Source organism: Panthera onca, chromosome B4 (assembly GCF_046562875.1).
Source record: "Panthera onca isolate mPanOnc1 chromosome B4, mPanOnc1 haplotype 2, whole genome shotgun sequence".
Taxonomy (NCBI): domain Eukaryota; kingdom Metazoa; phylum Chordata; class Mammalia; order Carnivora; family Felidae; genus Panthera; species Panthera onca.
The window spans coordinates 78,499,189-78,510,782 of NC_138345.1; the positions used below are offsets into that span (position 1 = coordinate 78,499,189).

The 11,594-nt window shown below is 45.1% G+C and overlaps 1 protein-coding gene across 1 annotated transcript; it reads right to left on the bottom strand.

Moving 5' to 3' along the window:
* Nucleotides 1-4,924: 4,924 nt before the first annotated feature.
* Nucleotides 4,925-11,301, bottom strand: KRT5 (keratin 5). The gene is made up of 9 exons (XM_060657524.3): nucleotides 10,644-11,301; nucleotides 9,848-10,062; nucleotides 8,993-9,053; nucleotides 8,787-8,882; nucleotides 8,046-8,210; nucleotides 7,531-7,656; nucleotides 7,079-7,299; nucleotides 6,069-6,103; nucleotides 4,925-5,604 (listed from the first exon to the last, which is right to left on the bottom strand). Exons 1-9 carry the CDS (start codon nucleotides 11,193-11,195, stop codon nucleotides 5,294-5,296), a joined length of 1,782 nt encoding a protein of 593 aa, XP_060513507.2. The 5' UTR covers nucleotides 11,196-11,301; the 3' UTR covers nucleotides 4,925-5,293.
* Between the last annotated feature and the right edge of the window lie 293 nt (nucleotides 11,302-11,594).

Below are 11,594 nucleotides of genomic sequence, written 5' to 3' on the forward strand. Positions count from 1 at the left end.
GTTTATCAATTTCCCCAAAATACCAGCTGAAATTTGATTGAAATTGCTTTGTTTTTTGTTTGTTTGTTTTATTTAAATTCAAGTTAGTTAACATACAGTGTAGTCTTGGTTTCAGGAGTAGAACCCAGTGATTCATCTCTTACATACGAAACCCAGTGCTCATCCCCAAAAGTGCCCTCCTTAGTGCCCATCACCCATTTAACCCATCCCTCTACCCACCTTCCTTCCAGAAACCCTCAGTTTGTTTTCTGTATTTAAGAGTCTTTTATGGTTTGCCTCCCTCTCTGTTTTTATCTTATTTTCCTTTGCATTCCCATTTGTTCATCTGTTGTGTTTCTCAAATTCCACATATGAGTGAAGTCATAAGATATCTGTCTTTCTCTGAATGACTTATTTCTCTTAGCATAATACCCTCTAGTTCTATCCATGTTGTTGCAAATGGCAAGATTTCATTCTTTTTCATTGCTGAGTAGTATTCCATTGCGCGCGCACGCGCGCGCACACACACACACACACACATATATATATCTCACATCTTCTTTATCCATTCATCAGTTGATGGACATTTGTGCTCTTTCCATAATTTCACTGTTGTTGATTTTGAATCCATAGTTAAATTAGGGTAAATTGACACATTTACAATAATGAGTTTTCCAATCCATGAATACTGTATATACCTTGCTTTATTAGTTTTTAGTCATTTTCAATAAGGTTTTGTAGTTTTCTGTGTATAAGTTTTGCATATCTTTATTCTTATGTAACAGATATTTTTGATGCTACTAAAAATGGGATCTTCTAAATTTTGTTTTCTAATTGTTTCTTGCTAATATATAGAAATACAATTGATTTTATATTAATTTTCTGGTAACCTTGATAAATTCACTCATTAATTCTAATAGCTTGAAGAATCTTTTGATTTTCTGCATATATAACCATGTAATATGCGAATAAGTGCAGTGTTGGTGTTAGTGTTGTTTTTGTTGTTGTTTTTCACTCCAATATTTAAGATGTTTATTTCCTTGTCTTGCCTTATTGCACTGGCTATGATCACCAGTATAATGTTGAATAATTGTGGTGATCATAGCTATCCTTGTCTCCTTCCTAGTGTCAATGAGAAAGTTTTGATCATTCAGTATTAAGTATAACATTTGCTGTCTGTTTTGTATATGTTCATGGGGCAAAGGAGACCATTTGATTTCTCTTTTTATTCTGTTAATGTTAATGTTATACATTATATAATTGTGGTGGGTTTTTTAAATGTTGAGCCACCCTTACTATAATGACCTTTGACAGCTTCTAAGCCCCCTATACATCCCTCTTCCCCTTTTCCCACATCTGAGAAAACTGATAAGAAAGAAGTCTTGATGTTCCTTCCCTTTTTTGTGACTAGTGGGAACTTCAAGCCATATGTGGGAATCCTCAGCCTGGCATAACGCTTAGCCACCATAAAAACCCTACTCCATCTCCATTCCTTGCTCTTTCAAGCCATATTTGAGCCAGTTTAGGAAGCCTTCCCTTCTCTCCCTCAGAAAGCCTTATTATGTGAGTAATATATTTTCATGCCATCCTGGTGTGTATGTGTATTGTCATAAGTATCAATAGTTGAATCAAATTTTGAGTGGAGATCCATCCTGCCTCGGTAGGGTGGCTATAATAATTGGTACTGTGAGCAGGATGTCTAGATGATGACTGTTACCACTGAGGTCCTTCTTTTCTTGCTTTGTCTCGCAGTATAGCTCTGCCATCTACTTGTAACCATACAGTTTGAGCTATTGCATTTTATCTAGTGGTTCTTTGAGTTGTGTTGCTGCCTGTTTTCAGACTTGCACTTTGAGCTGTATTGCTTTGTGTTACATCTACTGAGTTCTAGGCATCTGTTATAGACTTAACTGACCTATGAAGAAGTTTCAATAATCATCATTTAAAGACAGGAGTATGGGACTGGGGATGACCTCCTTAAAATGGCATTAGGTCATGCACTCAGCTCAGACTTATCTGTGTGTCTCATATTGAATTGTGTTCTCAATTCTCCCATAAACAATGACTGACACTAACATTAAGGGAATGACTCTTACCCTGTGATCATTAGTGTGTGTCTCAAGCAGGTATTAGTCTCCATTCTGTGAAGTGCTCAAGGGAAAGATCAATATATGGTCCCATCAAGGACCTGTGCAATATATGGTCCCATCAGGTGATCACCCATGTGGAGAAAGAACAGTTACTATATGGCATGCTGAGGCCAGACTCTGAAAGGCAGATGGTTTACTAGGACCCTGCAAAATGCCTTTGTTGCTGTTGCTGCTTCCCATGACCTTATTGCCAAAAAAGGTCCTCATCCTTAGGTCCATATAGGGGTACACACATATGTTATAGCTGTGACACAACTGTGATTCAACTATTTCCATGAGGGAATCCCCTCTGGAGGAATAAATTTATAGACATGAGGAAGGTAGAGAAAAAATCCCTCTCCCCCAAGTACATCGAATAAGCACAGTGAAGAAAAAGAGAGAGAGAGAATGGGAGGGAGAAAGAAAAAGAAGGAGGAAAGGAGGGAGGGAGGGAAGGAAGGAAGGAAGGCAGGAAGGAAGGGAGGGAGGGAGGAAGGAAGGGAGGGAGGGAAGGAGGGAGGGAGGGAGAGAGAGAAGAAGAAGAAAAAGCAAAAGAAGTAGAAGATGAAAGAAAGAATGGAATGTAAGAAAGAAATCTGGAAACAGGGAAGAAACAAAGAACTGAAACACAATCTGATGCCATTGGAAATTCAAAACTTACTAAGAGAATTTATGCATCAAAAAGATTTTTTTAATTAAAAAAAAATTTTTTTTTCAATATACGAAATTTATTGTCAAATTGGTTTCCATACAACACCCAGTGCTCATCCCAAGAGGTGCCCTCCTCAATACCTATCACCCACCCTCCCCTCCCTCCCACCCCCCATCAACCCTCAGTTTGTTCTCAGTTTTTAAGAGTCTCTTATGCTTTGGCTCTCTCCCACTCTAACCTCTTTTTTTTTTCCTTCCCCTCCCCCATGGGTTTCTGTTAAGTTTCTCAGGATCCACACAAGAGTGAAAACATATGGTATCTGTCTTTCTCTGTATGGCTTATTTCACTTAGCATGACACTCTCCAGTTCCATCCACGTTGCTACAAAGGGCCATATTTCATTCTTTCTCATTGCCACGTAGTACTCCATTGTGTATATAAACCACAATTTATCCATTCATCAGTTGATGGACATTTAGGCTCTTTCCATAATCTGGCTATTGTTGAGAGTGCTGCTATAAACATTGGGGTACAAGTGCCCCTATGCATCAGTACTCCTATATCCCTTGGGTAAATTCCTAGCAGTGCTACTGCTGGGTCATAGGGTAGGTCTATTTTTAATTTTTTGATTAATTTTTTCTGTTTTTATGTTTTCCAGAGTGGCTGCACCAATTTGCATTCCCACCAACAGTGCAAGAGGATTCCCAAAAAAGATTTTTAAAAAGGGCATGGATTGGCTTTGTGCCTCTATCATGTAGGTTCTAAATTAGCTTTAACATCTGAAATACACTAATTGGCAAATCTTCATGACCTTAATCCATACTGGAAGTCAAATTACACTTATGCCTCATATCTCACTAAATTTAAACAAGGTACCCCTGTAATCATGGGAGAGTTATTGAACCCAAAATAGAGAACAGATAGGCATGCCTCACGTTAATTAATCAGAGCTACTGACTTGCCTAAATTTCATCTATAGCCCCCTAAAACATCTCACAGTGGTCATGCACATTCAAACAAACTAAAATTAAATTAAGCCCTTGACACTTACACATTGGCTTGACAAAATGGGGCTCCATAGACCTTCCCCTCTATGCTCCAATGTAAATTAGAACAAGTCCTTCAAAGAGTGAAAACCATTATATGGGATCTGTTTAGAGAAGAGGGATTATGCTTACTCGTTCTCCATTCAAAAATCCAATTTGGCTTGGTTTTAAAGTTGGAAAGAATAAAGTTACCCCATAGTGGATTACCACAACCTTAATGTCATGGCCACACCCATTAAGGCCCCCTACTAATATTAATGAAATTGCTGACTCTATCCAATCAGCAACTGGTAAAGACTTTGCTTTCATGGATTTGGCCAACAATATTCTGTTCAATACCCATTCCCACAGCCTTTCATTCACAGTTTGCCTTCACCCCTGAAGGGGGACAATACATCTTTAACTCAGATGCTCAGGGAATGCCTCTTTAACCCTGCATTGCACACAATCTTTGCAGGCAAGACCTTAAATGTATGTGACTTTCTCTAGGAGCACAAGTATGATATTACACTGATGAATCCTCCTCTGAAAAAATCACTGGACACAGGCATTCAGGACATGCAAATACGAAGCAGCTCACAAAAAAAAAGAGGATGGGCCACTGCTCCACACATAGTGCAAGTTCCTGCCATCTCAGTTAAATACTTCAAATTATCTGGTAATACAAAGGCCACATGGACACTGTCAAGAAATAGCTATTGACCCTTTTAGCACCTACAATACTAGAACAGGCCTAATGTCTTTTAGGCTTTTTTGAGTTCTGAAGGCAACATATTCCTTATTTACAAATCTCACTTAAGCCCATTTCTGCTATTACTTACAAATCAGCCCACCCTGAATCAGGCCCCTCCCAACAAAAGGCTCTAAAATCTGTCCAAATTGCAATACAATGGACATTACCATTTATGCCCTTCAGAGACTCCTTCATTTTAGAGGCTTTAGCAACCTCCTCTTCTGCCTCTTGCAGTCTCTGGACCACTCATGATGGCCACTTTGCCTTCAAGGTCATTCCATTCTCCCCATGAATCATCAGAGGAGCCAATCACATCTGGACAGACTGCCCCTCATGGGGTCTCTAAGCTGGTTGTAAGCCTTGAAAAAACAATTCTGCACGACAGCTTATATTATAAAAGCATTTTTTATTTGAACACACTCTGGAGGTAGTCAGAACAAGAACAAAATTTGGGCTTAGGATGGGGACCCTGTTCTGAAAGATTTAGATACCAGAAAACTTTGGATTCTTCTCACATCAAGGACCATGCTATAGAGACCTAGAGGCTGATTTGAAGCAGAACATAGAATCATGACATGGGAGACTAGAGACTGGGGAGTGGACCCTTCCAGAAACCAAAGAATGCAGTTCTGCAATATGCTTGCTCTAGACTACGCTCCAGAAAAAGAAAAATTTTGGCTTGGCAACCACCTGGAAGAGGCGGTCACCACAGGTCTGGTGGCTGCACTTGAGAGGCAGTGACTTGCGGCAGGCTCTTAGCTCTTGAAGCTCTTCCGGGAAGAAGAGGTGGTGGAGACAAACTTGACACTGGAGCTGCTGCCCCCACCACTGCCAAAGCCCACCCCCAGGCTTCGGCCACTGCCTGCACTGAAGCCAGAGCCCCCCACACTGAGCCCACCACCGAGGCCAACGCCTCCACTGCTGCTGGAGTAGTAGCTCCCACTGCCACCTCCTCCAAGACCACCGCCAAGACCACTGCCAAGACCACCACCAAGACCTCCACCAAGGCCACTGCCAAAGCCACTGCCGCCTCCGTAGCCAGAGGACACGCTGTTTGTGATGACAGCTGCAGAGAAAGGGGAGAGAACTTGGTAAGACCAGCTGGCTTGATTGATCCTACACGTCCAAATTATTTGATACTGCTAATGTTAGCACTGTACCTGGCCCCTTTCACAAAGTAGCAAATGAAGGCCCAGAACTAATCCATTTAGTTAAGTCCCTAACAGACAGTTGGTGAGCATAGAAGGCAAGGGATGGTGCTAAGTCTTCAGCAGGTAAGGACAACAACAGGGAAAGGTTACAAGATGTGTAGGATATAGGGCCATACCCTTTAAGAAACAAGACATGCGCCATGTTGGTTCATGTCTCAGTCTGTGTTCTTTCCCCTCTACCACCTGCTTCCCACTAAGTGTATTAAATACATCATATATTGGGATGGGAGTTACTAGTATCTAGAAATAGTAGGATTTTGACTTGGTGCAAAATACCCCACGTTATCATCATTGTTAATGTCTGTTCAACTTTACTTACAGATGTTGACTGGTCCAACTCCTTCTCCACTCAGTCTAAAAGGAGAAAAATTAAAGTCAGAGTTTAAAACTCCCCAAAAGACAGTAGTAGTCCATGTGGATAATTCCCATAGTCATGTTTAGAGCTTGTTTTACAAACAAGGAGACTGCATGCCCAAAAGCTGCTTAAATCAGAGAAAGAGATAGCCCTCTAGAGTGACTTCCAATGAAGAGGTGTTGACCTAAAAACAGGTTATGGGAGGAAGATTGTAATTCACATTCTCCTCCACCCATTATACAGAAACTATGAGTAAGAGGCTGTGGGAAATATGAATATATATGAAGCAGTTTTGGCCTGGTAGGAGCTGACATTCTCTGAGGGGACTTGGCATGGACAGAAATACTTCTAACAGGAAGGACACAGTGGATAGTGTCCGAAGATTGCAGAAAACGGGGTAGTTTGAGAATCCAAATGCAAGTGAATTCAAGTCAGCTGGAGTAATCATGAAACGCTTCCTGAAGAAAAGATACTTGAAGAATGAGGAAGATATTTGTTGAGTTGCTTAGCTGTTTGAAAGAGAGGAATCAGGGGCGCCTGGGTGGCTCAGTCGGTTAAGCGTCCGACTTCAGCTCAGGTCACGATCTCGCGGTCCGTGAGTTCGAGCCCCGCGTCAGGCTCTGGGCTGATGGCTCAGAGCCTGGAGCCTGCTTCTGATTCTGTGTCTCCCTCTCTCTCTGCCCCTCCCCCGTTCATGCTCTGTCTCTCTCTGTCTCAAAAATAAATAAACGTTAAAAAAAATAAAAAAAAAAAGAAAGAGAGGAATCTGATGCTGGGAACAGGGTCAGAAACATTGTATAGGTCAGCTGTATGCCTCGGTGTCAGATTGAAACTGGATTAGTGAAGAATAATTATCATGCACAAGACAGTGGTCACTTGTTTGTGTGATTTACACCCCGTAGTGGAGGAGAAGCTTCATATTATCAAATGTGAGGCCATCCTGAGCTTGTGAAGTGAGTCATTATGTTGCCCACCTGCACTCCTCGCCCTCCAGCAGCTTCCTGTAGGTGGCAATCTCCACATCCAGGGCCAGCTTGGTGTTCATGAGCTCCTGGTACTCCCTGAGCAGCCGGGCCATGTCCTGCTTGGCCTTTTGCAGAGCATCCTCCAGCTCAGCCAGCTTGTGCTTGGCGTCCTTGAGGGCCAGCTCCCCACGTTGCTCAGCATCAGCAATGGCGTTCTGCAGATTGGCACACTACGGAGGGAAAGAAGAGAGTGGGGACTCTTTAGTAGCTGAGCTAGGCCTGAGGTATCTCATTCTGAGATTCCAGGGAGAAGCCAGTACATTTGTCCTGGTCATTGTGGATTGTAGAACATTGAAATGCTGGTACTTGTCCCAGTTCTGTGTGCGTGTGTGTGTGTGTGTGTGTGTGTGTTTATAAAAAGTAAAACAAAACCAAACAGAGGTCTCCCAACCTCTCCCTACCTGCTTCTTGACATTGTCAATCTCAGCTCTAAGCCTCTGGATCATCCGGTTCATCTCAGAGATCTCTTGCTTGGTGTTGCGGAGATCATCCCCGTGCCGGCCTGCTGTCTGCTGCAGCTCTTCATACTGATGCCACCAGAAAAGAGGAAAGATCCCAATCATATGAGGGCGGAAACATTTTCCCAAAGCTCACAGGCAGGAGCTACCAAGGTGGCAAGTAGTGTAGTTGTCTGGGGCCTGGTGCTAGTTTCAGCTTTGTCCAGGTGGACCTGGTCTTAGATCATTTTCCCTTTAGCGCCTTTGCTTTCATAGAGACATAGGTGTGGGATTCAGAATGAGATTCTCCTTAAGGTTCTTGAATTTATATGGAAAATACATGCATAATTGTTCCCATAAGTCATCCAAAGAAGCCTCAGCAGGTTTCAGAAGCCCCACCCTTAGCATTTTGTCAATGACCTGGAATCCTAGACATGTGTCCATCCCCTCACTCAGGATATATTCACCACAGCACCCACCTTGGTCTGGTACCAGGACTCAGCTTCTGTCCGACTGCGGTTAGCAATCTCCTCATATTGGGCTTTGACCTCAGAGATGATGCTGTCCAGGTCCAGGTTCCGGTTGTTGTCCATGGACAGGACCACAGAAGTGTCTGAGACATGCGTCTGCATCTGGGACAGCTCCTGTGGGGAGATTTGAAGTCAGCATTAATATCAGGTCCATTCAAATCTTCCATTCATTGTGGTATGTCAGCTTGAGAAAAGAAATAAAACACCTACATCAAAAATTTAGATAAGTTAATAAACAATCCAAATCATTACTCCATCTACTTAAAAAAAAACTTTAACAACTCTGAACCTCCAATAAACCCGCATCATGTAACTTCTCAGACTCACATCTTCTTGGGTCATACTTTATTTTAAAAGAATCTAGCTGTGTGGTCTGCATGCTGGGAGAAAACAGAGAGGGGGTGGCACTCCTGCAAGGGGAGGTGGCCAGAAAAAGAATACTTGTACCTCTAATAACTCACTCTAAACCTCACTCTGCAAAATGACTGTTGAAGAGGTCTTTTGCTTTAAATTTGACTTTCTTTTTTTAAAGTGTTGGCTTCATAAGTAACAAAGTGTGAGTAGTACCAAGGGGGAAGGAGAGACAGAGATGTGTCCACAGCCTAGGAATCACTGAGGTCAATCCTGGAGCCCCTAATTTTTGGTGATGTCCCCCATGTCTCTGGGTCCCAAATAGGGGGCATTTCCTACCGCCTCAAAGAACATCTTCATGAAGTTGATCTCGTCCATTAGGGCATCGACCTTGGCCTCTAGCTCCACCTTATTCATGTAGGCAGCATCCACATCCTAGAGAAACAGGGATGGTTGGCACCACACCCGATTTTTACCCTGACATAAATGAATGACACCATAAGACAGCATAGCCATAGGCTATAGGCTGTCTTCTACCCACGCACCTTCTTCAGCATCACAAACTCATTCTCAGCAGTGGTACGCTTGTTGATTTCATCTTCATACCTGGTGGTAAAAAGGATGGGAAGTGCTGATCAGGAGATGAGGGACAGGTAAGGCCTGGGGTCTTTACTGCATGAAGACAACTGTGAGCCTGCCTTCCCTCTAGGAAGGGTCTTCTCGCATCATGAGGGCAGAGAGTGGGGGAGCACTGGTAGTCTGAACCCCTGGGCAAGGTCCTCACCCATAAGGATATCGGTTTTTCTGTAACTGCCTACCAGATAATCTTTATATTATTGCTACAATTCAGTGGTATCAGGAATATTCCTGGAAAGAAGCTGTGCTGTTTCTCCCCAACTCCACCTCTAGTCAATTTCCCTACTGCTTTTTTTTTTTTTTTTTCAGCTTTCATGGCCTTGTGAAAAAACAAACCAAAAACTACCAACCCAGCTGCTTGTTCACAAGGACTAAAGAAATTATTTGAGCCACTTATGTTGGGTTATGTCCTCAGTTCCTGCTTTGGGGGCCACCCATCAGAAAGCCCATGTTGTATCCTTCCAGTGTCCTGGGAAGAAAAGCCCCAAAGAGCAAGGATTACATGATGTTTATTTCGCCAGGTGGTACCAAGGGCACTGAGCTTGCTGCTTTGGCTGGTGGCTAAGTGCCTTACCAATGGACTGAACTTGGGCCTGGTACTTTCTAAACACGGGCTGGATTTTTTCCCTAGTACTTCAGGTGTCCATAGAAAGGTATACACATCTAGCCCGTGGGGAAAGCATAAGTGGCAGGCAGTCTGGTTATGAAGTGCATCTGGTGCCAAGAAGACACCACCCGCCCCATCTCTGCTCCCCACAACCCACTTGTTCTTGAAGTCCTCCACCAGGTCCTGCATGTTCCTCAGCTCTGAGTCCAGGCGGCCCCTCTCCCCCAGGATGCTGTCTAGCTGTCTCCTGAGGTTGTTGATGTACTGCTCAAACAAGGGCTCCAGGTTCTGCCTCACGGTCTTGGTGCCCTGCTCCTGGAGCAGAGTCCACTTGGTGTCCAGGACCTTGTTCTGTTGTTCCAGGAACCGCACCTGGAGAAGGCAGAGTGTGAAGGTGGAGAAACTTGAATTTCGTGTCTTGATGGTCAATTCACCAGTTTTCCTCCCATTTCATGCTGCCCTCCCCCCCCACCTCACCAGGCACCGCCATGCCTGGCCCTGGGCCCCAGGAGGGGAGGTCCAGAGTGAGGTGCCCAACCTCACTGTTCTATGGGAGACAGGACACACAGCCTGCACCGTGGGCACAGCTGGGTGGTGCATGGCCTGGTGCAGGGGTGGCTGTGAAGGTACTCAGATGACTGCCCGATGAACTCATCTACTTTTCTATTCAATCAGCCCTGTTACGTGAGGCATAGAATTCATCTCTCTGTCCCGCAGGAATCAAGGAGCCCTTTCGGGGTAATCTCTGAAGAGCGAAGAAATAGAAGCAATAAGACCCGCTCTTCTATGCTGCCAGTCTAAGAAAATGGGCCACAAATCCAGCACACAGAAAAAACCGTAACAGACACCTATGCAGGTATTTGCACAAAGTCAGAAAACCTCCCTTCTTCCCCCTTTCTTTGGCATTTATATATACACTCATATTGTTTTTTTCAAAAAGGACCCCGGCTCACCTTGTCGATGAAGGAGGCGAACTTGTTGTTGAGGGTCTTGATCTGCTCCCGCTCCTCAGTCCTCACCCGCTGGATGGTGGGGTCGATTTGCAGGTTGAGGGGAGTCAGGAGACTCTGGTTGACGGTGACCTCTTGGATGCCTCCGGGGGGGCACACTGGGAAGCCAGGGCCACCAAAGCCACCTCCAAAGCCAGCGCCGCCACCGAGCCCAAAGCCGCCACCGGCTCCGCCGCCAAAACCAAATCCACTCCCGGCTCCACCTCCGAAGCCATAGCCGCCTCCAGCACCTGCACCAAATCGGTTCCTGAAGCTGCCACCACTAGTGCTGATGGAGATCCTCTTGGAGCCTCCCAGGTTGTAGAGGCTCCGGCTGCCATAGCCACCTGCTCCACAAGCACCCCCTAGGCTGACCCTGCCGAAGCCGCCACCGCCACCCCCGGACCGGGACACGGAGGTGAAACTGGTGCGGGAGACAGACGGGGTAATGGCAGAGGCAGCGCTAAAGCTACGGCCGCCCCCACTCCGGAAGGATACACTCGACTGGCGAGACATGATGGCTTGTTCCTGGCGGAGCAAGAGTACCGGGCACTAGGGGTCGGGAAGTGCTGACGAGAACAGAGCTCAGCAGGACGCAGAAGGCTGCTCTGTTACCCAGGAACTTCAATCCCCCCTTTTTATCCTCTAGGACTGGGTTGGGCGGGAGAACTGTCGAGCTGTGAATGATGAAGTGGGCTGGGCATGCCTGGGGGGCAGCTGTGAGCTCACCGTCACACCTGCACAGTGGTGTGGGGTGCAAACGCTTGCTTCCTGGCAGGCTGTGCTCAGTTAGGAATAACCTTGCCTTGCAGCGCTGATGTCTTGGCAGAAAGCTGGCGATGCTGCCAGCCAGTCTCTCTTCGCCATGGGGGCCCTGGGCTGTGAGCACCAAGAAGGGCACCAGAAAGTAGGAGG